This window comes from Lycium ferocissimum, chromosome 6 (genome assembly GCF_029784015.1).
Source record: "Lycium ferocissimum isolate CSIRO_LF1 chromosome 6, AGI_CSIRO_Lferr_CH_V1, whole genome shotgun sequence".
Classification (NCBI taxonomy): domain Eukaryota; kingdom Viridiplantae; phylum Streptophyta; class Magnoliopsida; order Solanales; family Solanaceae; genus Lycium; species Lycium ferocissimum.
Window position 1 is genome coordinate 57,587,870 of NC_081347.1, and position 25,903 is coordinate 57,613,772.

The window sequence follows — 25,903 nt, forward strand, 5'->3', positions numbered from 1 at the left end:
AATTAATTATCTATCTACTATGATCAGTTTAATTATTTTTAAATAATTCCCATAACTACTTTAACATTTATGATAAGCTGAAACTCAGAAAGGGCCTAGCTGGAATATCAAGATAATATAATAAACAGTGTTGTATATGTTTATCTACTGATTGCAATTGATTTGTATCAATAACTCAGTATGATAGCCGATAGGCAACTATTGTCTCATGCCATATAGGCCTATAAGAGCAAAGCTCATTTATCTTTCAGGGTAAATTGGTAGTAAGAATTTACAGTGAATATTCCATTAGGACATGCAGCAATGGTCACCTCCATAAGAACACTAGCTTACATAGTTAACCTGATCTTGTCTCCATAAATCTGTTTTTCGCATAATTTTCTTGAGAATCTATTGTGACTTACTCTTCGGTTCTGCCCAAACCTAATTAATATGAGCTATTGGATATGTAAAACAAGCAGATACACCAAGTCATTTCATTCGATAAAAGACCTTAGCTGTTTGATCGTTCAAATGCTTAACCACAAAATTCACCAGAGGAAGGTCAAGAAAATCAAGACTACTGATAGGTTATCGAAGGATAAACACTGATTTTTTTATATTCTGCATAAGTACTGTAAAGATTTTTTATCAAATACTTAAAGGTCTATGTAGCTGAATTTATCGGCCTTCAGCCGGTGTTCCTCATACCGGCAGCAATGCCATTTATGGTAATAAGCAATGCGTCTCTAAGCTTATTGTTATCCTCGTCACGTCTCAACCTCTTTAATATCTCCACCTGCAGTATATTCATTGGGTTAAGATATGGAAGCCTGCTCTCGATCAACCTCCGCAAGCTACGGTTGTTTGCTGATAGTTTCTCATGACCAGTAACCAATAGGACATAGTTTCCTGTTGTCAAGAGCTCCCTCCGCATTTCTGCACCGAGTTCTCTACGTGACTCAGACACTAGAACATCATCATAATGCTTGGCTATAGGACTGTCTGCTTTCCCTAAAACCATCTCTATAAGATCAACAGTTGACTGGAAGAAGGGCCATTCTCTATACATTGCTCGCAAGTCTTCTGTATGTCCCTTGTCACAAACACCCTTCAAGCCTGCTCCAACTCCTAGCCATGCAGGGAGGACAAATCTTGTTTGGGTCCATGCGAATATCCATGGAATTGCACGGAGTTGACCGATTCCACCTGAACTCTTTCTCCTTGTTGGACGGCTACCAATGTTGAGAAATCCCAACTCAGCCTGAGGTGTCGCTTCGTGGAAGTAAGTAAGGAACTCGGGGTTTTCATATACTGTGCTTCTGTAACTCTTGCAGCTCAAATTTGATATGTCTTCCATCAGATTACGCCATTTTTGTTCCCTCGGAGGCTGTGGGGGACGTAAAGTAGCAAGTAGAACAGCTGTAGTGTATATCTCTAGCTGCCGAACAGCCATTTGGGGTAATCCAAATTTTGCCTGCACCATTTCTCCTTGTTCCGTAGATCTAAGAGTTCCCTGATAATTTCAGCAACAAATTAGAAAGAACTTCTTAGTGCATACACAGAGGTGATATTAAGGCTTTTCTGACAGCAAAAGCAGAGATTACTTATCGTTCTCAAACTGTTCTACTACTTAAGGAATAAAAACTTCAACTGGTTAGAGTTCAAGAATCAGTAAACTAATGTCCATGGATTGGAGCCATATTTTTGATAATCTAACCAAATTTTATGCGTACGTTAAGAGAGCAGATTGTGACTTTGTGAGTGGTCAGATTGGAAGTTAAAAGGAAGTCTTAGACGAAGAGGAAGCAAGACAACCACGGAGGAAATTTGTGGCAATTCAGACTAGAAGGTAAGAGGGTGATGAACACATCCGCATCCCTCTTCCGCTCCCTCTTCATTATGAAAATATAAGATGTCTTCAGTAAAACCAATTTTCATCCTCATAAACTCTCCTTATTATGACATTAAGATGGAGTAACCAGTTACTACCACATAGTTACAGGAACTATATGGGTATGAGAAACCTGATTTGAATGTACCCATAATGTAATTCAAGGAAATCTTCAGGTTCATAGCGTGTACATGCAAGTAATATATTAGGAGCTTCAAGACAGTTCAACTCAAAACAAACCATAACAGAGCCGGGTGGCTGGGATTGAATTGCAAGGTATGTAGGACCACCACCACGGCCAATGCTTCCACCGCGCCCATGGAACAGAGTGACTTTAATGCCAAATTCATTACATGCAGCTACAACATCTTCTTGAGCTTTGTAAAGCTCCCATGCAGCAGTGAAACGGCCAGCATCTTTGCCAGAATCAGAATAACCAACCATAACCTGTGCACACCAACCATGAGCTAAGCTAAGCCCAAAAGTGAAACTTTTTTGAATAGCCTAATGCATCATGACATAAATACCTCCTGATGTCCATTGTGGTTCTTTATGATGTGGTCCCTGTACCAATCAATTGATAGTAATCTTCTAATCACCGAGCCAGCTTCCCTCAAGTCTTTCACGGTCTCAAACAGAGGAACCACCCGCATTCTGTTGAAACACATGAAATATTTAGCACTATTTTCGTAGTCATATAAGCATTACCTCTTTTCAATCGGTATATTCCCTTAAAATGGTCTGGCTGTGTGAGCTACAATGTTAATTTTACAACTCATCTCAACTGGTTTCAGTGCAGAAATGCTACTAGGCAATTAGATATTAATCTAGCCAATATGTCTTATATGAAAACAGAAAATCAGATAGTACTCTGCAATCATGGTTGCATAAGTAAAATTTCGAGTATTACAACATTATTTGTCTGGAAACTGGGATCCATCACCCCTGCTAGGTATGATTTCCACATAAACCTACAAGGTGCATGAGAATACACGTGAACATAATTCTGTTAATGTAGCACTCGACAATAAATCTAATTCCCTTGGAACCAGATCAAACAATTTTCTATGAACCACAATAGGAAAACGCTGAAACCAGCTACAGTAAAGCATTAAGCCTAGAATGCAAAAAAGAACTAGATGGGAGGACATAAAGATTATATCCAATCATCTAAAGGGGAAAAGAGATCTCCCTGTAGGCATCTGTACTTGTCTCAATGCAGCTAAAGAATAAGAATTGTAAACTACAATGGAAATTCTGCAAGTACCAAAAAGATGAACATTGAAATGACAATTCATTGGCTTAACATTAGCCCAACTGAATGAATATAGGTCACAATCAATTCTCAAAAATTATTGCACAGCCAGACATCCAAATGCACATAAGTTTTTGGGTAAGTTCTGTTATTGCATCTGCAACTAAAAAGATGTCAGTCTTACGTTCCACCGGGACAAGGTCTGCCTAGCTCCCCAGCAACAGCAAGGCGTGCATCCTTCTGTAAAAGTTCTACAGCTAGGACATCACTGGCCTGCCAATTGAAGATAACATCAAAATGTTAGTACATAATAGGTAATGGAAACAAGTAGCTCAAAACTTAAGATCAGGTATCCTTTATGCAGATTTCGCTGAACCATCCACCACTGCCAAAAGGTAGTCTAAATGTACACCATATGGATATTGATCATACATTTGAAGCCATGGAAATAACATAAGCTCCAAGTGAATCACTTCCTAATTCAGCTGCTACTTTGAACGTGTCCAAGACTTCTTTCACATCAGGCGGAACCTATAAAAGAAGGATTAAAAAAAGAATCAGATCCAAGACGAAGAATAGGAACTAGCAATCTAATAAAGGAACTCAGGCCACGGACTTTGGCAGCTAATTTAATTGCAAGATGAATACAATTCTACTCAAATGGTAAAAATTAGGTACTCGGTAGTTTACTCACTCTCCGATATCATTTTCCCATCCAAGAATCAGCTATCTACCTTGTTACTTAATATACTAAAAGAGTATAATGATATGGTTTGTTAGCGGAAACGTAAAAGAAAGAATACAAGATTTAACGTGGTTCGGATCAAAATGATCCTACGTCCACCAGAGAACAGTTGTCTTTTTATTATTAACAAAGAAAGGGGAGATTTCCCAATTACGCTTAAGAGAATTGCTCTCTCAACTCTCTACTCACTACAAAGGATTGTATGAATTTTGGGATGATGAACAAAGAAGAATTGCCTCTCATTTTAAAGGCATAAAATGACTTGGGCTCCAAGTGTGCTACATGGCATTCCAATTCTCCTCCACATCTTTGGCTCCAAGCAATGCCTCTTTGGCTCCAAGCAATGCATTCTTTGGCTCCGAGTAAATCATCCTTTGGCTCCAAGTAATAGAACTCATCCAACTAAAATTGTCACATGGATTTTTCTATCACATGACAAAAAATCAACTATTCCAATCTCCACCTTGGTTTGCGTCACGAGCATGCGTATGAACAACTCCGGCCAAAACTTCTAAGCTTACTGGGCAACCCCATTGTAAGAAACAAGAAGAATCAAACCATTGTTGAACATACAACCTCCACCTAACAACCTGTTCTCTCGAGTTGCATCGGCTTGATGCGCACTGCGCTAAGTCCTTGCAATGTGCAAACTTAGCGAGCGGGACTATCTTGGTCAGCATGTCTGCACGTTATCGTCTGTGATAACCTTCACGACCTTGATAGTTCCCTCTTCAACAACATCTCGAATAAAATGAAATCTGACATCAATGTGTTTAGTGCGCTCATGAAATCTCTGATTTTTAATCAGATGAATAGCACTCTGACTATCACATCTAAGGGTTGATTCCTGCTGAACCAAACTCAATTCTGCCACCAAACCTTTCAACCAGATAGCTTCTTTCACCGCCTCCGCTGCTGCCATGTATTCTGCTTCTGTCGTAGACAAAGCGACAATCGACTGCAAAGTCGATTTCCAACTAACGGCACTGCCAACAAGAGTAAAGATGTATCCAGTTGTGGACCTCCTTCTGTCAAGATCCCCTGCATAGTCAGAATCCACATAACCGAGAATTGAAATACCTCCACCACCTTTTTGAAAGGTCAGACCAACATCAGAAGCTCCCTTGAGATGTCTCAATATCCCCTTGACAGCTTCCCAATGCCTCTTTCCTAGGTTGGACATGTATCTACTTACCACACTTACAAATTGAGCAATATCTGGACGTGTCATACCATAGCATACATAATGCTACCAACTGCGCTGGCATAAGGAACCTTTGACATATGCTCCACCTCATCTTCGGACCGAGACATTTGTAACTCTGAAAGTTTAAAATGAGGAGCTAACGGTGTACTTACAGGTTTGCACGTATGCATATTGAATCTCTCGAGAACCCTTTCAATGTACCTCTTCTGAGAAAGATGTACAACACCGTCTTCTCTTGAAATCTCCATACCAAGGATTTTCTTTGCGGCCCCAAATCCTTCATGTCAAATTCCTTACTTAACAGTTTCTTTAAAGCATTTATCTCTGTAATGTTGTTAGCAGCAATAAGCATATCATGAACATACAACAAGAATAAATCATTAAGTTACCAGACATCTTCTTGTGATACACACAGCTATCAAATGCACTCGAGAATTCACGTGTAGTCATGAATGCATCAAACCTTTTGTACCAACCGTCTGGGGGATTGCTTCAAACCATACAAAGACTTCTTTAGTTGGTATACATGATCTTCTTTTCCCCGGCTAGAAACCTTGAGATGATCCATATAGATTGTCTCTTCTAGATCACCATGTAAGAAAGCGCTGACATCAAGTCGTTGAAGCTCCAAGTCAAAATGTGCAACCACTGCTAGTAGCACGCGAATTGAGCTATGCTTCACGACCGGAGAGAAAATCTCACTGTAGTCAATTCCCTACTTCTGACTGAAACCCTTTGCAACCAATCTCGCCTTGAACCTAGCATCTTCCACTTCTGGAATTCCTTCTTTCTTTCTATAGACCTATTTGCATCCAACTATCCTCTTCCCTTTTTACCTTTTCACTAAGACCCATGTCTGATTCTTGTGAAGAGACTTCATCTCTTCTGTCATGTGCAACATCCTTGCAAGAAGTTGCTTCAACATACGAGGAGGGCTCAAGATCTTTAATCTCTTCTTCTGAAGCTACGAACGCATATGCAATCAGATTGGCTTGATCTATAAGGCGTTCCGGTCTTCGTGTCTGCCTCTTCTCCCTTCCCTTCGCAATTGTGTATGGTTAATTGAATGCAAGTTCTTCAAGATCTACATCTTTTGACTCATCTTTAACCTGAGTCTCTTAATCCTTTTCCTTGGTAAGCTCCACCGGAAGCTCCACCTGCTCGTTGTTCTCGTTTCCTGAAAACTCCACAGAAACTTTACGGGGATCAAGTATAGAGGATGCATAAAAAGTGACATCTCCACTAACTATAAATTTGAGTAAAGACAAACACCAAAGTTTGTACCCTTTTACTCCATCCACATACCCTAAAAATATGGCCTTCTTGGCCCTTGGTTTAAGCTTTCCTTCATTAACATGATAATAAGCTGGACACCCAAATACTTAAAAATATGAATAGTTAGAGGGTTCACCTGACCATACCTCATTCGGAGTCTTAAAGTCGATTGCTTGCTGGAGATCGATTAACAATATGAGCGACGCCGGTGAATCTTGACCAAAATACCTTGGACATTTTGGCTTGTAGGAGCATACAACGAGCCTTTTCAAGAAGAGTTCTCGTTCATCCTCTCGGCAACTCCATTCTGCGGTGGGGTATGCCTGACAGTCCTATGTCTTAAGATGCCATGAACCTTGCAGAAATCATTAAACTCTTCACTGCAAAACTCCAAGCCATTTTCTGTGCGAAGATATTTGATTTTTCGCTCCATTTGGTTCTCAACCAAAATCTTCCACTCTTTAAATGCTTCAAAAGCATCACTTTTCGCCTTCAAAAAACTCACCCAAACCTTTCGTGAGAAATCATCAATAAAAGTGAGAAGATACCTCTTTCCGCCCTTAGATGGAAGTTTAGAGGGACCCCATAAATCTGAATGGATGTAGTCTAGCACCCCTCCGGTCGTGTGCTTACTAGTGCTGAAGCTGACCTTCTTCTGCTTCCCTAGAACGCAGTGCTCACAAAATTCAAGTGTGCTGATCTTCTCACCTTTCAAAAGGTTACGGTTGCTCAACATCTCCAGTCCACGTGCGCTCATATGACCCAATCTCATGTGCCATAATCTTGCCTTGTCATCATTAGATAACTGCACTGTAGATGCATTTGCAGAGCCAACAATGGTGCTTCACTCGCAATGTGTAAAGGCCATCCTCCAGCTTGCCTTTCAAAGATGATTAAAGAACCTTTAGTCACCTAGGGTAGCGGCTGCAGGTTCCCATGTCATCAAAAGAAAAAAGAAAAAAAAAAAAAAGAACCTTTAGTCACCTTTATAGTTCCTCCTTCGCTCATGTACTTGTAGCCTTGTTCATCCAGCACCAGGGGAGATCAAATTCTTCTTCATCGGGGAACATGACGGACTTGTGTAATAGTCCTCACGGCTCCATCATGGCAGCGAACCCGAACTGAGCCAATGCCAACTATTGCACAAGTTGCATTATTGCCCATTACTACGGTTCCTCCACTTTTCTCATAGCTGCTAAACCAGTCTTTTCGGAACGTCATATGCAGAGTACAAGCTGAGTCTAACACCCATTTGTTTCCATAACTTCCATTATTGTTTGATGTTGTAAGCACATAATCATTATCAGAATCATGTACCTGTTCAACTGTGGATGCACTCGCCTTTTCCTTGGCCTTTGATGTTGGGCAATCTCATTCAAAGTGCCCTTCTTCATGCCTGAACAATGTGCATTCTTCTTGTTCACACGAGACTTTGATCTATGCTTCGATTTGCTCCTTCCTGTTGTCCGGCCTCTCACAAAGAGCCCACTTGCCCGATCATCTTTATCTCCTTCAAAATGCCTCCACACATCACTGCAGTTAAGTCTTTGCTTGCCGCACTTGCTCAAGGTTGATAGGCTCGCTTGCTATACATCATCGAATTCTCGATATCACGATATCCTCGAAGTCAACGAAGATAGCAAAGCACGTGTGGCGTCTCCTCGTCCTTTTTAATTCCTGCAATCTGTAAGTCCATGACAAGTTTATTGAAAGCGTCTAAATGATCTTGTAACGAAGTACCTAACCCCATCTTAAATGTGTGAAGACGCCGTTGTAACAACATCCTTGTTGTCACCAATTGGTCCTGGTAAAGCCCTTGTAGCTTGTCCCATAACTCGTCGTCGTCTCTCTTCGTACTTGTACTCACTTTACAAAGCACGTTAGGTGCAAGGGACAATTGGATTACACTCAATGCATCTCCTTCAATCTTCTCCTTATCGGAAGCCGATGTACCATCGGGATACTTTCCGTCAATAGCATGGATTGAACCTTCCCTCCGCAGTAACGCCATCATCTGGATCTTCCAGATATTGAAGGTGTTGCGTCCACTGAATCTATCGATTTCAAACTTCATGGAACTCATCTTTGCTTGTTCTTCCTCGTAGGATCTTCAAAGATTCCTAACGCTCTGATACCAATTGTTAGCGGAAACGTAAAAGAAAGAATACAAGATTTAACGTGGTTCGGATCAAAATGATCCTACGTCCACCAGAGAACAATTGTCTTTTTATTATTAACAAAGAAAGGAGAGATTTCCCAATTACACTTAAGAGAATTGCTCTCTCAACTCTCTACTCACTACAAAGGATTGTATGAATTTTGGGATGATGAACAAAGAAGAATTGCCTCTCATTTTATAGGGATAAAATGACTTGGGCTCCAAATGTGCTACATGGCATTTCAATTCTCCTCCACATCTTTGGCTCCAAGCAATGCATCTTTGGCTCCAAACAATGCATTCTTTGGCTCCAAGTAAATCATCCTTTGGCTCCAAGTAATAGAAATCATCCAACTAAAATTGTCACATGGATTTTTCTATCACATGACAAAAAACCAACTATTTCATTTTTGATACTCACTACCCGATATCACTTCCCAATCCAAGAATTAGTTATCTATCTACTTCTTCTATCTGCGATAAATACCACCAAATACTCAACTCTAGGCTATCAAGTTTCCTCCCTTAGAAATCAAGAAGAAGAATAAAGTTGGACCAGTATATGACTGAGTGTTGGGTTTCTCCTGCAGAGACAAAAAATTTAGGATATAACTTGCACGAGAAAAGGGAAGACAAGCACTACCACCCAGCTACAGTGGACAGCTAATGTAGCTGCTCCAAGGGCCAAATCCATTCAGTCTGCTCCATTTAAAAGAGATTTAGGCCTTTCCTGACAACGTTAAATGACTATCTCTGTTCCATAGCATAAGGTAGATTCTATTTTAGACCTTCCTTATGTGAGAAGTATAACATGAGAGAAAAGTGTTTATGAGAATTCATAGTTAATATGCCCTACGCTTCTGTCTGTTTATATAGATGGAATATCATGAGTACATGTGCTCTTGTCCAATGTGGGACACTAAGTATAAATATAACATTAACTATCTAACGCTCCCCCTCAAGCCGGTGTATGTAAGTCATACGTAACAAGATTGTTACAGATGTAACTAATACGAATACCAATAAGGAACTTGGTGAATATGTCCGCAAGCTGGTCATTTGACTTCACAAATTTTGTAACAATATCTCCTAGAGAATATTTTCCCTGATGAAGTGACAGCCAGATGCAATATGAAATGCACTTTGATTATCACACGCAAGTTCCATCTGACTGATTTCTCCAGCTTTAATTCTCTGAGCAATTATTTGATCCAAACCAGCTCACAAGTTGCTACAACCATTGCTCGATATTCTAATTCTGCATGGACATTCTTGTCTATCCCATCCCACATATAGAAGGTGGGATAGCTAATCCCATGGGATATTCTTGTCTATCCCATCCCGCATCCCATACGAGCCCTAACAAACTAACAAAATCAGTTAATTATGTTACATGGTAGTGACATTGAAAGTTAACCACTATTTTGCCAACATCAAAGCATATGAATGCAGGGATTTCATCAAATATAAATTTGACACGCCAATATATGTAGTGGAAAACTGAAAAGAAAAAGAAGAAGACAGGATTAATAGTTTGGAACACAATTAAGGTCCTACAACATTTTAATCAAAAGAAAATGATAATTCAAAATTAAGGAACATACACATTTTATGGTTGTTATCAGTTAAAGCTTAAAGGTTCCCATATTATTCGCAGATAGAGGGATGCAGAGCTTTAAGCAAATGACAGGATAGAGATACAGCTGCCAGTACTAACCACTCCTAAAGGTACTTCGTTGCCTACATTTTTGGGCAGGCAAGCTATCTCTAGTTTTAAATGGGTTCTACTAAATCGCATTCTTTTCCTCCTGTGAAGGCACTGGAGATCAGATCAATTAAACAAACACAAAGATAACTAAGCAATACACTTAAAATAGGATAGAAGTACATTATCTTACCTCTATAGTAGGAGGAACCAAAGGCCTTTTTCCCTTTAGCTCTTTAATCAGAAAGTCCAGCTTTTGTTCTTCATCCCACTCACTATATGTACCCATGTCCAAGTATTTCGTGATAGCATCAAGAGCCTCAGAGTGCCTACCAGATTCCTAATTCATTGGATTGAATATAAGCACGTGTTTCACCAAAACTCACCAATAACATGAAAAAACATATACCTGACGAAGATCAAGCTTCATTAAGACCATCCCAAATGTAGCAACTCGCCTGATTAGGTCAGCAAGCCTCCCATCAGCTAGAACCCCAGAACCACATGATTGCTGCAAGGAACCCAATATTTACATTTTTGAGAACTAGGAGCTGTCCATGATTATTAGTAGTTTTTTACTCTCGAATCTTAAATAGTAATAATTAGAAGGTGCATAAATGGATTATGAAAGCAACGAGGATTGACTTGTACCAGCGAGTCATAGCACAATAGCAGCGGTTCCAAAAGCTGATGTGATGTTTCATAATAATCCCAAGGATCATGGTCACACGGAAGATCTTCAAGAAGAAGCTCCAGACGCTTCCGTGTCTTGAGGAGCTGAATTTAGAAAAGATTACCATCATCAAACACTATGGCATAAAGAACAAAAAGAAAATCACTAGTTGCAAAAAGAAAATCACTAGTTGAACATTCAATTTTAAGGCCTATAAGAACTTCTAAATTTCGTTGTTCCATATGGAACATCGAAAGCAATTGCAACATTGATATAATTCCTCATTGTGAATTAATCAATCAACTTCCATCCCACCAATTATTCATCAAAGGAAGTTACTACATTTCAAGAAAGAAACTAACTGTCAAACCCAACAATATTCTTCTTATGTGTAAGCAGCAGTCCCCTTTATAAGTCTACGAGATATACTCCATCAACTATAGATACATCCTAGTCTGGGATCAAACTAAGTTCTCCATTTTAGTGACATATTAGCTTTATTAATACATACTTCAACACAGTTCCACTTCATCAATATACAAAAGCATTCGGAAATAGGACTGTTATTTACTATTACCAAATAGCACAAAATTATTTATAGAAAACAGCATTTTATTTTCTGTTATTTCTCAAACATCGTCAAGCCATCACATTAATCAGTAGCCACATAATAGGATATTAGCCTATCCTCAACTCCTCAAACATCAGAAAGGTGAGTTCCTCCAGACAAAGATGCATGGGAATAAACATCTATTTGCACATATTACACACAAGTAGACTGAATATAGAGGATACAAGCTTGTCCTTCATCATGACAAGAATTCACATCCTTATTTGGTTCAGGAAACTACCTCCACAAATTAGAAAATTCTACTAATGTGTGCCAAATCAATTTCGATTTATTATTCTCATATCTACCTACCAATTTCTTGCTTAACAAAGAAAAACCTACCTAGAACTGGGCACTCGTTGGAAGTGGTTGTACTCAGGCACTACTTAGTTACAACTAAAAGTTCATTCATCGACCATATATTAGCAGTAAGATCCATCTGGCAAACCAAATTATCAAAATGACTATGCTATGTGGAAATTCCCTCTTGAAGAACCTTGACTGTAGGTTCCACATTTTCATTCTTAGACTTACATATGTGGAAACAAGTAAAAACAAACAGCAACAGCTTTTGTGTGCTGGAACAGCAGCTTTGACTTTGTTTTCCAGAAACAGAAAAAAAAAAAAAAAAAAAAGAGGGGGGGGGGGGGGGGGGGGGTCAAAGTACTGCTACTCAGAAAACAATTCTTCCAGCACATAAACCCACTCTTCTAAAACCAAATCTAAACATACACATTGTTTTCCAATTGAGAAACGAAACAAACCTAAACCAAAATCAAATCCATTTCTAATCAAACTGTCAAGAGACTTAACATAGAAAAGATGAATAACAATAATGACCATTTGTAATTATACTCTTTTCATGCCATTAAGTATAAAGTTTTGGTTGTTGGAATACATTGTATTTTACAAAGAAATTTGGGTAACAATGAAGAAAGATTTGTTTGACTTGACGTCTTTTGAAACTTCTTTTCAGTATCATACCATCAGAACATTACCATCATGTACCATATCGTGGACAAATGTACCGAGAAAGTACTTAAGGAAACCATTCTATCATTCTTAAATTTCCATGTATCAAATTCCAATACAAACTTTTCTGTCTGAGGCAAGAGAACATATTTGACTAGTGTTGTAGGAACAAAGAGGATACCTTTTCTTTTACATCGCCAAGGACAATTCTATAAGGCGCAATTCCAGGTCTCTGTGATGAGCTTGGTTCCAGTAGCTTTTGGAAGCTGGCCTTTCCAACCTGGGTCTCGGCAAAAAGTTTCCTTTGGAGAAGCTGACTAGCGCTTAACGAAGCAGAACGCGGTGTTATATTTCCATTTCCATATGCCTTTTCAGTAGTTTTACTGGTATCAACAGCAAGGGAACCCACTTTTGAAGTAGTCTGACCATCCTGTAAAGATTTCTAAGGCATGAGAAACAGAGTATTTTTCTGGGGTAAGTAACAATAAGGAACACAATCATTTGTGAAGATAGAGGGGCATAGGCAGACAAGAATGACAACTGTAGTGAAATCATAAAACCATCTTAACCTGATTTTTTAGTGGTATGAATTCTGTCCCAGGAAGAGCCAGTCTAGGATAGTGGGACTCAACATCACTGCATTCTGTGAAAGATCATGTGTTATGTTTATCAGTAACAAGTTAACATTATTTTATTATTGGAAAACAACTTAGGAGAGAAAGATACAGAATAAGCAGAAAATTGAACTTCAGAAACCATGATAAACAACAAATGTCAGTTTACAGCTTGAGCATTGATAATGTATTACAACAGGGAGCATATTATGGTATCTGTTTTTATAGTGATTGGACATTCAAGGATCTTATTGCAATGACACCTAAGAAATCTGTGATTTGAAACAAAATAAGATATGACACTTCTTTTTATATGTTACTCCTACTAGATTAGAGATATCCGAAATTCCAATTTATTTGACTGCAAAAACATTGAAGCATCTTGAAGGAACAGCAAAAAAGTCAATCTGATAGGTATACGTTCGTTATTTCTCAAACCCTATTTGACAATCAAGGAAATCAACAAAATATCTACCAATTTACTACAGCGAAAGGAAAATAACAAGAAGACTAGAGAAAGTTTATGCAACATGGAGTATATGTGAAAGTTTATGCATCATGGAGTATATGTGATGCACTATCCTTTTTTATTTGACGAAAAGAATAACTTTCTATGCTTAGAAACAAGTTAACTTTAAACTTCCATTTTAACCTTAATGAGATTATTTATAGCCACACAAGTATCTATGGCATGTTTTAAACCACTAGTTTCAAAAGTCATTCTCTCTTTCCTAAATTACATGGCCAGTCAAGCAACATCACATAAAATGGGAAGGAGAGTATATCAACTTAAGAGTACAATGAATAATGACCGAGCTGAATGAAGAAATTTGAGCCTTTTTAAGGCATTATTGAATTGGATGATGTAAGTTGAAGTTGTCAGTATAAATGAAATGGATAATGAATCTGTACTACCTGTGCAAGAGGGCAGATCAGCTCCGGTAGGAAGCTGTGTAGGGAAAGGAGGAGCATGTTGTCCTTGATGTTTTGATTGACTCCAATTTGAAGATTGATTCCACGAATCAAGGTGATCTTCAGAAGTATTTCCTGGAATTCGGTGCACTTGGAATTTTTATTTAGACATCAAAAGGAAAGAAGAAAAGAGAGTACCATTGGGTACCTTCGCTTTCTTGATAATCTGAATCATGTTTTCTAATATTTGGAAAGCTGATTGATTAAAAAGTTACCATATTCATTTGTCACTCACTGATTTAAACATATGGTTGAAAACCAAAAGCCAAACATTACCATCACCTAGCAAGAGGATGAACCACTGAGCAAATTGCCAAAAGAGTTTTGAGACACAAACCTTTTTCTAAGATATCATGTGCCAGTCTTGCAAATCTTTCACTGCATTGATTCATGGAAAGTTCAAATCTGAGGCTATCTATTTCTCTTACATAAAGATCAATAGCCATCCACCTGGACAGAAGAGAGACATCTTTTGTGACCTGAAATAACAAAAAACATATGTTAATTTTATAGATGGAAATTACCGCATCAGTACAAGTTATGGCTTTGCTTACACAAACAACGGAATGCAGGATCAAAAGAACTCTGCTTCTCGTCAAGAATGTGCTGAGCAAAAGTTTATTTTTTTCTTCTGATTGTTTACTGAACTTATACTAGGAAGTTTCATCACTGGTTATGAGAAAAGAAACATTACCCAAGTAGAAGCAGGACTTTACTGACATAGGTTCTATTTATAGTGGGATTTGAACACAGAAAAAGAAAGAAATAAAAAAATGTATGCAAATTCCATATTCACCAGAGTATAAAGAAATAATTGAGTTTAGAAATACAACAGTAAGTCTTTTACATGGATAAGCATATTCAACTTAACCTTTGCTGTGACATTTGGATTTCCGTCTCGATCGCCCCCCATCCAAGATCCAAATCTTATCGGCGTGCAAGTCAATGGTAGAGGCCTTCCAGTATGCTAAAAGGAGGAAGCAGAACCAATTATAACATATTGTATGCCTTCGTTATAACTGTGTGAAAGATCATATTATAGAAAACCTTTTTCAAAGCATTGCTGACTCGACGTAAATAATGGGGTACAGCTTTCCACAGCGTCTGTTCCACAATATGTAAACCTGCAAGGTTTTTTAACTTGGTTGTCTTTCTAGAATGAAAAGGAGTGGAAATCAGAATTTGTACAAATCTCCAAAAAGAAATACCAGCCCTAGCTTCATCGACTGGAGTAGGTTTGTGCCGTCGGAGCTCATCTGTTTGCCATATAGATGTCATCTCTCTGACCTACAATAACCACACAGATTTTTGGATCAGTAACGATGTTCAATATGTGGCTTGAATATCCACAACACTTAATGGCACCCACCAGATCTTCAATTAGCATCTCTCTGTCTTCAGTCCCAAGATCAGGCCTGTCATTATATTCCAAAAGGTGCTACACAAAAAATAAAGATTCACAGAGCAACAATGGTCAAAGATGGTTTTATTTATTATACAACTGTACTCTTTTCCGGAAAACATTCTGGGAAAGAAAACGCACTGCAATCCTGATGTGTTTGTATTGTAAGGTACGACGGTTTATTTGTGTGGGATGTGCAGTGAGAACAATCTCAACCGCCTGCAATAAGGAGAAAATTTGCTTAATCAGAAAAACCCCTGATAAAAAAAACTTTCACATTTCTTAATCTGATAAATTGGATGAATAAAGCAGACCTGCTTGCAAACCGTGTCATAAAGCTGATCTGGAGGAATACCACTCTGCAAGAGGTGGTTGAAAATGTCATCACAAGATTTTGACATTTGTGCTACTCCTCGCGCCTTGCGTACTCTACAAACATGAGTCAGTTATCAAAATTACCTTTATGTGGTTCCTACACCTTCTTATTGAAAGGCGAAAAGAGAAGCAGTGAAATCTATCACCAAGCAAATTCAACATTCAGAATTACTACCGTACCTACGATATGCAAGCCATAATGCGCTTGCTAGGAGATGAAATAGCTGAACAACGGGAAATGCGGGCAACTCACCTATGATGTGTTTCTGCAATTCCCATCAAATTAAGATAATGGCTAAATGTACGGGCAAGAGCAAGAGCTTCCTCTAGCGTCATTTTTGACAACTCTGATGCCAGTTGTTTCTCAAGAAGCTCGGCTGTGTCCTCAATTCCCGCCATTCTCATGTTACACGCACCCTGAAGATAGAAAAAAATCTTCCAATTAGTATAACCACATATATATATATATATATATATATATATATATATATATATATATATATATATATATATATATATATATATATATACACCCTATACTCTGAGTTGTAAATTCTACACTTAGCACAGACCTTTTGAACAAAGAAATCAATACACTGAGACAGCAAAAAGAAATCACAAACAGATATTCAAAACCCAGTAGATTTAGCAAACTTCTGCATTATATTAATTTTTTAATACAACAACATACCCAGTGTAATCTCACAATTGGGGTCTGGGAAGGGTGGTGTATGCAGACCTTAGACCTTACCCCTGTTTCTGATAGACCCTCGGCTCAGGTAAAGCATGTAGTCCCTCCGTACCAATTTATGTGACACAATTCGAATTTCGAGAGTCAAACCTCTTTAGTTTGACCGTGAATTCGGACATACAACATTTAAGTTTTTTGGAAAAAAAATTATATATTTAGAAACTACATAAAAAGTACTAGTAGGCACAATAATTAACAATTTAAAATATTTAGAGGACAAATAAACCGCGGCAAAAAAATTTCTTCATTTGACTCACGAAAAGCGAAAAATGTCGCATAAATTGGGACAGATGGAGTATTAATTTTTTAATGTGGGTGTTAAAAGGGATTTCAAAAGATCAGCTATAGATACTAAAACTTGCTAAGTCTACACATATAAATCATTCAATAAGTATCAGCTCTGTATCGAAACACATAAAACAAACGCATCAAAGAACATCAAACACTAAATCCACATGACTTTGAGCACATGCATGTATAATGGCAGAACTGCAGACAGAGAAATAGCAATTCCAGAAACTACATAACCATCAATGCATGCAGGGAACAGATCTTTCATGGAAATGAAACGGGACCCACTATTTTTAGAAAAAATTTATGTGGATAATCGAATATTAACCAACAAGGTAGAAAGTTTAGATAGCCAACCAAGCTACTAGGATCCCCATGAAACGGGACCCACATGATAAACAAGCAAGGAAAATTCAACAGTACTTCAATGTGTTTATAGTCCTAAAATAAACAAACAAAATCGTTCCTCTCTAAAACTCGATGTAATTCCCACAATTTTGCGAACATACAGAGGACCCATCACATATTTTCAAAAATATACAGCTTTTGAAACTATTTACGCCATGTAGCCCATATACAACATCATACCTGGAGGAAAGCATTATACATAATGCATTAACCTTGTATAGAAGTGTACAATAGTGTAGAAAAAGGTGTTTATACAGAGATCTGCGCTAAACATAACACAAACTCAAAATATGGGCTATGTAGCGTAAATACTTTCTCCCAGTAGACATAGAGCGTAATTTTCCCCAATCCTCCAGATAATACATAACCATCAACACATGCACGGCACAGATCTTTCATATAAAATAAAATGAAAAAAAAAAAAAAAAAAAAAAAAACATGATAAATAATCAAACGGAAAATCAACAGTACTTCAATGTGTCCTCAAAAAAATAAAACAAAATCATTCCTCTCTAAACATCGACGTAATTCATACAATTTTAAGAACAGACAAAGGACCTGATCATCACAAAATATTTACTCAACCAAGAGAAAATTTACACTGTCTATATAGGTTAAAATTATTTTTTATGCATGGATAGTAAATATTCTTTGGCTTTTTCTTATGTTTTTTTTTTAATATTTTAAATACGTTAGTAAAAATCCTGACTCTAACACAGATAAAATATTATAAAATAAAGGCATTAAAGGAAGAAAAAAAAACAAGGGAAATATCACAAAACAGATGACACCTCACAAAATATTTACTTGATCGCGAGAAAATTTATACTGTATATATAAGATTAAAATTATTATTATTTTAATGTACAGATAGTAGATATTGAAATCCAGTGGTAAAATATATAAAATAAAGGCATTGAAGGAAAGAAAGAAGCAATGAAAAGTGGACCTGAGCAAGGACACGAGTGCGTTCAACTTTTTCCATGAATTGAGGGCCAACTTCTCTATTAAGAACATCGTTGAGTAGGCTTTGAAGAAGCCTACAATCATCTTCAAATCCCTGGAAAGATATTTCTTCTTGTATATCATCTGTTACGTCCGTCATTCTTACTGTTTTCGGACCAAAAATGGAGCTGAGACAAGGAAAACAAGAGTTGGTTTATGAGAGGACTCTCTCCCTGCTACCTCAAACTCCGTCCTCCACAGGATGATGACAAGTGGCATTTACAGCGGAATATCCTATACTCCCTCAGGATAAGAAAAACTATTCACTTAAGGGGTCGTTCGGTACGGAGGATAAATATAATTAATCTCAGTATAACTTATTCTAGCGTAATTTATTTTTGAACCAAACGGCCCCTTAGGGGCATTTGATGTATGGTATAAATTGGGATATCCCAGTACTTATTTTTTGTATCATATTTAGTATAAGGTATAAATTTATCCCATGATAAATTTATACCTTGTACCAAATAAAGTATAAAATGCATCCAAACTTAAAAGATGAGATATCCCTTCCTATCCCAAGAGATGGGATAAACCAGTCCCAAGATTATAATCCCAGGATAATTTTGGCAACCTACCAAACGACCACTTAGGTTTTTTTTTTTTTGGGTCAAAAAAATTATCCACTTATTAAATCACGAAACAATTAATCTTACCTTTTCAAAGTGTTATATGATTAAATCCCAAGTTTAGTCAATTTACATTTTTTTCTTGAAATGAGTAGTTTTTCAAGGGGTGTGCAAATAGTGAAGTGGACTCTTTTTTTTATCCGGAGGGAGTACTATTCTTTTTCCATTTATGTATTAGTAAAATGTGTTAATTCCCTAAAATTTAGGTCACTCATGTTTTGACAATTGCCTCCTAATACCACTTTTATTTTTTTAGGACTAAAATATCACTCTACTATCTCAATTTTCCTCAAAAAATACGAACCATTACAAAACCTTAGTTGGCATGTCATGTGACATTCAATTTTTTTTTTTTAAAAAAAAAAAAAACTTATGAAATAATTTCAAAAACCTCCCTCCAAATTTGTCCTTATAATACTTAATTCCCATTACACTAGCTTCCTTTATTTTGATTCTTTTGTAATCAAATTTATTTTAATTCCTAAAAATTATTTATGTTGCTAATATACCCTTTTGTAACCTTAATTATAATGTTTAAACTTTTGACAATAATAGTTTCTCATTGATCGTAAGATTTTCCCTAAATTATAACTATCTAATTTTATAGGTAAAGTGTTGGTTTTTTTTTTTTTTTTTGTGCTTGAAAATTTTAATCTCGAATGCTAAAACATGAAATTCAACAGATATGAAAATTGATTCAAAAAGCTTGGACTTCATACTGCTTCATTAATTATTTTTAAAGTCTCACGTATATCGCTTTCCAACCCTTTTTGTAGATATAATTATGCTCCTTCTATCAAAAAAACTAGTATAAAATTTATTGCAGTTATACAACTATAAGAATTTAAAAAATGGATTATTCATCTCACCCTCTAAATACTAAAAGCGAGATGTGCTCGATTTAGCCCAAATATTGTTATTAATAACATGATTATAAGAACAAAGAGAAATATTATCGTAACACTAGTATTTAGGATTTCTCATAGTGACATTACATTAACACTACAATTTAGGATTTCTTATTTAGATATAAGATAGTTTTAAATTTTTAGCCTAACTATTAATATAACAATCCTAACAATTTTAGGGGAGAGAACTGTTATGAAACATTGTTCACATAATTAAGTTCTAAAAGGATAAATTTGAAATATATAGATTTCTAATTATTTAAACAAGTTTGGTTACAAAAATTGAAATAAGGGATGTTAGTGTACATATCTCAAATCACAGGGGAACTAAGTGTTATCAAGACAAATTTGGAGGGAGGTGTTTGAAATTATTTCATAAATTTATTATTAAAAAAATAAAATTTTAATGTGACATGGAATGCCAACTAGGAAATAAGGAGGGTTTTGCAATGTTTAGTTTTTTTTTTTTTTTTTTTTTTTTTTGAGGAAAATGGGAATAATTGAGTGATATTCTAGTCCTAAAAAAAACAAAAGTGATATTAAGAGGTAATTATCAAAACATGGGTGACCTTTTAGGGAATTAACTCTAAAATGTTGTTATTAGTTATGTTGACATTGTTTCTTATTCACTATTTGGTTTGATGTATTAGAAATAATATGCATTGCATAATTTTTTTTTAAAAATAGTTGTTTAGAAAAATACCCGCCATACTATACTCAGAGACCTATCTAGCCTTATAAATTTTCGATCTGAGAATATATATTTATGTGTAAAAAATTACAAAAATTGTAATAAATAGTAGATATGGACTCATAATTTTAAAAATATAATGAGTTCAATGCTAAGAATCTTAAGATTGAACTCATAAAATTTAAATCCCGAACCGCCTCTGACTATACTATGCAAGGAACTTCAAGGAAAATTGTGTCTTTAATCATGCTTATACATGTATTAAAAACTTTTATATTGCTAATATCATGATTTGCTATGCATTTGTTATAGATAAAATAATCCCAAATAGGGTATATAACTAATATTGTAGGTTGAAAAAGGATATCAAATAAGATATTATAGTAATACACAAAACTAATGCATGTATTGTTTTTTTTTTCTAATGCATCCTACTAAACGACCCCTAAGTGAGTGTTTAGTACGAAGGAAAATGTTTTTTATGAAAAATAAAAATATTTTTGCAAAAATATATAAGTGAAATTTTAGTTTATTTATTTGTTGATGTTCAATAGTTAAGCAGAAAATATTATTCTAAAAATATTTTACATTATCTATGGATGATAGAGTGGGCGTGGGGTGGGGGTATGATGTGTTAGGAGGGTAAGAGAGTGAGCATGTGTGACAGTGTGAGGTGAAGGGAAAGAGAAGTCGCTTTATGAGAGGATCTGATATTTTCTCCCTACCTGAAGAACGGAAAAGGAGATGTTGACAAGTGGCGTTTACAGCGGAATATCCTATGCAATTCTTTTTTCAATTTTTCTACTATATAGAAGAGTGAGTTTCAACTCACTCTTCGTCGTCCGTTTCCACAATTTAATCCGTTTAGACAATTTAATTAAAAAAAAAATTATGGGCCCCACCCACATATCTTAAACAACAAATAATATTAAAAAAAAAAGGAATTTTTACTCATTGTAGTTTCTTTTAAGACCTAATTATTAATATTAACTATCCTTTTATTTAATTATATTTAGTAGCTAATTAACTTTTCTAAATTACAAATGGTAGCTATATCAAAAAATACATACCCAAACACATATATCTTTCTTTTTTCTCAATCACTACCCATTTCAGATTTTTCATTTCTCAAACCCTAAAAATCTCTCTCCCTTCTCTCAACCACCACCACCGTGCCGCGCCGCCCATCTCTCTCTTCTCCTCTCCCTCTGTGCTCACCCCTCTCTCTCTCTCTCTCTCTCTCTCTCTCTCTCTCTCTCCGTCTCCCTCTCGTGCTCACCTCTCTCTCTCTTTCACTTTGCAGATCTGGTCGTGTACATTGTTGGTGGCGGCGGTGATGGACTGATTTTGAGATGGTGGCAGAGAAGATGACGTAAAGGTGGAGAGATTAGGGTTTTGTTGGTGATGGAAAGATTAGGGTTTTTTGGTGGTGGTGGTGTCTCAGATTTGGGTTTTTGGTGGTGGTGGTGTCTCAGATTAGGATTTTGGTAGTGTTGGAGAGATTAAGGTTTTTTTGTGGTGGTAGTGTCTCAGATCTGGCCATGTGTATTTGTTAAAAGCCAAATACAAATACATTCAAAAATCTACATCTCACAAATACTTGCTTTGTTTTTGAATGTATTTGTCTTTGTATTCTTGAGTGCATTTTTTAGCGTATTTTGTTAATAGCCAAACACATTATTTTTTTGAATGTATCTGTCATGTATTTGAATTTTTTGGTCTTGTATCTGAATGTATATGTTGAAATCCATTCAAATACACGAAAATTTGAATATATTTGGCTTCATAGTAGTTGGAATGTACACAATGTATCTGAAATAGATAAAAAAAAAGCCACTGAAATACATCAAAAAAAAATCAGTAAAATACATAAAAAAATCACTGAAATACATAAAAAAAAAAGACACGGAAATACATTATGGCAAAAAAAAAAAAATCACTGAAATATATCAAAAAAAAAATCACTAAAATACATCAAAAAAATATATATTAATATCTAATTTAATAGCTCCACCATTAAAGGCTAAAATGAAGGATCATGTTTTTTTTTTTTTACCTTGTTCTCATGTATTTGTTGGCAACAAATACACGCGAAAACATACACTATTTTGCCAAAATGTAGCTACAAATGGTAATATTTAAAACGGTAGCTACAAATGGTAGGAAGCTACAATAAGGTAGTCATTTGAGTAAGTTTGCCAAAAAAAAAATTGTTGGCCTCATAATTCTATGGTGTGTATATATATATATCCATTCCAATTTAAAATTTTATATATATATATATATATATATATATATATATAAAATAAAGTTTTAGATACGGAGCACAAACTACAATGTTATATTAATCGTGATTTGAACATAATATATGTATATATAAAAAATTGTGGGCCTCATAATTCTATGGTATATATATATATATATATATATATATATATATATACACATTCCAATTTAAGAAAAAAAATTGTGAGCCCCATAATTCTAATATATATATAACATATGTATATATAAAAAATTGTGAGCCTCATAATTCTATGGTGTGTGTATATATATATATATATATATATATATATAAAATAAAGTTTTAGATACGGAGACAAACTATAATGTTATAGTAAACGTGTTTTGAACATAATATATGTATATATAAAGAAATTGTAATAAAGTTTTAGATACGGAGCACAAACTATAATGTTATAGTAAACGTGTTTTGAACATAATATATGTATATATAAAGAAATTGTGGGCCTCATAATTCTATGGTGTATATATATATCCATTCCAATTTTTTTTTTAAAAATTGTGGGCCCCATAATTCTAATATATATATATATATATATAAAATAAAGTTTTAGATACAGAGCACAAACTACAATGTTATATTAATCGTGATTTGAACATAATATATGTATATATAAAAAATTGTGGGCCTCATAATTCTATGGTATATATATATATACACATTCCAATTTAAGAAAAAAAATTGTGGGCCCCATAATTCTAATATATATATAACATATGTATATATAAAAAATTGTGAGCCTCATAATTCTATGGTGTGTGTATATATATATATATATATATATATAAAATAAAGTTTTAGATACGGAGCACAAACTATAATGTTATAGTAAACGTGTTTTGAACAAAATATATGTATATATAAAGAAATTGTGGGCCTCATAATTCTATATATATATATATATCCATTCCAATTTTTTAAAAATTGTGGGCCCCATAATTCTAATATATATATATATATATATAATAAAGTTTTAGATACAGAACACAAACTACAATGTTATATTAATCATATTTTGAACATAATATATGTATATATATTATATGCATAAAAATATACAAACTAATAACGTATATATAAAAAAAAAATATATATATACCCCATATACCTCATACTAAACAACATAAGCAATATTAAAAAAAAAAAAGGATAAAAAAAAGTGAAACCCACCATCTCCAAACTCACTGTAAAAAAAGTGCTCATACTAAACAACATCAAGCAATTTTTTTTAAAAAAAAAAAAAAGAAAAGACAAAAAAAAGTATACCCATATAAAAAAAAAAAATATGGACCCCATATTAACAAAATCAAGCAATATAAAAAAAAAAAAAAGTGAACCCCATATTAAAAAAAAAAATGTAAAAAAAAATGTAGACTTTGTATTCGTAGTAAACACTAATATAATAAAGTTTCTAATATAATAAAGTTTTTATAAATATAAAGACAAATTACAATATTATATTAATCGTGTTTTGAACATAGTATCCCATATTGACAAAATCAAGCGATATATAAAAAATAAAAAAATTTAGCCCAACCGGCTCTTCTTAATAGTAGAAATATAATAAAGTTTTAAATACGGAGCACAAACTACAATGTTATATTAATCGTGTTTTGAACATAGTATCTCATATTGACAACATCAAACAATATATATAAAAAAATTGTGGGCCCCATAATTCTAATATATATTTTTATATATATATATATATACAATATTATATTAATCGTGTTTTGAACATAATATATACTCTCTCTCTCTCTCTCTCTCTATATATATATATATATATATATAAATCACTATTCAAAGATAATTACATATACATAGATGCACTATAATATAAAAAATTGTGGGCCTCATAATTCTATGGTATATATATATATATATATATATATACACATTCCAATTTAAGAAAAAAAATTGTGGGCCCCATAATTCTAATATATATATAACATATGTATATATAAAAAATTGTGAGCCTCATAATTCTATGGTATATATATATATATATATATATATATATATATATATATATATATATATATATAAATAAAGTTTTAGATACGAATATACAAACTATAATGTTATAGTAAACGTGTTTTGAACATAATATATGTATATATAATATATATATATGTAATAAAGTTTTAGATACGGAAAGACAAACTATATAATGTTATAAGAACGTGTTTTGAACATAATATATGTATATATAAAGAAATTGTGGGCCTCATAATTCTATGGTGTATATATATATCCATTCCAATTTTTTTTTTAAAAATTGTGGGCCCCATAATTCTAATATATATATATATATATATAAAATAAAGTTTTAGATACGAAAGACAAACTACAATGTTATATTAATCGTGAATTGAACATAATATATGTATATATAAAAAATTGTGGGCCTCATAATTCTATGGTATATATATATATATATATATATATATATATACACATTCCAATTTAAGAAAAAAAATTGTGGGCCCCATAATTCTAATATATATATAACATATGTATATATAAAAAATTGTGAGCCTCATAATTCTATGGTGTGTGTATATATATATATATATATATATATAAAATAAAGTTTTAGATACGGAGCACAAACTATAATGTTATAGTAAACGTGTTTTGAACATAATATATGTATATATAAAGAAATTGTGGGCTATATATATATATAAAATAAAGTTTTAGATACGGAGCACAAACTATAATGTTATAGTAAACGTGTTTTGAACATAATATATGTATATATAAAGAAATTGTGGGCCTCATAATTCTATGGTGTATATATATATCCATTCCAATTTTTTTTTAAAAATTGTGGGCCCCATAATTCTAATATATATAAAATAAAGTTTTAGATACAGAACACAAACTACAATGTTATATTAATCATATTTTGAACATAATATATGTATATATATTATATGCATAAAAATAGTACAAACTAATAACGTTCAAAAAAAAAAAAAAAAACTGCACCCCATAAAGGGTGGACCTCATACTAAACAACATGAAGCAATATTAAAAAAAAAAAAAGGATAAAAAAAAGTGGAACCCACCA

At 34.4% G+C, this 25,903-nt stretch overlaps 1 protein-coding gene across 1 annotated transcript; it reads right to left on the reverse strand.

The window, feature by feature from the left end:
* Positions 1–462: 462 nt before the first annotated feature.
* Positions 463–18,417, reverse strand: LOC132059882 (phosphoenolpyruvate carboxylase 4). Its single transcript, XM_059452725.1, has 20 exons — positions 18,236–18,417; positions 16,090–16,253; positions 15,776–15,890; positions 15,603–15,680; positions 15,429–15,497; positions 15,268–15,346; positions 15,107–15,183; positions 14,931–15,026; positions 14,397–14,538; positions 14,003–14,134; positions 13,043–13,116; positions 12,655–12,903; positions 10,870–10,995; positions 10,628–10,729; positions 10,412–10,558; positions 3,561–3,659; positions 3,313–3,401; positions 2,401–2,527; positions 2,114–2,320; positions 463–1,495 (listed from the first exon to the last, which is right to left on the reverse strand). The coding sequence occupies exons 1-20, from the start codon at positions 18,389–18,391 to the stop codon at positions 671–673; spliced, it is 3,153 nt and encodes a 1,050-aa protein (XP_059308708.1). The 5' UTR covers positions 18,392–18,417; the 3' UTR covers positions 463–670.
* Between the last annotated feature and the right edge of the window lie 7,486 nt (positions 18,418–25,903).

Coding starts and splice junctions, on each gene's coding strand:
- LOC132059882 (XM_059452725.1), bottom strand. CDS start 18,391: ATGACGGACGTAACAGATGATATACAAGAAGAAATATCTTTCCAGGGA. Junction 10,559..10,627: donor TGAAGCTTGATCTTCGTCAG/GTATATGTTTTT, acceptor CCAATGAATTAG/GAATCTGGTAGGCACTCTGA. Junction 3,402..3,560: donor TTATTTCCATGGCTTCAAAT/GTATGATCAATA, acceptor TTCAATTGGCAG/GCCAGTGATGTCCTAGCTGT.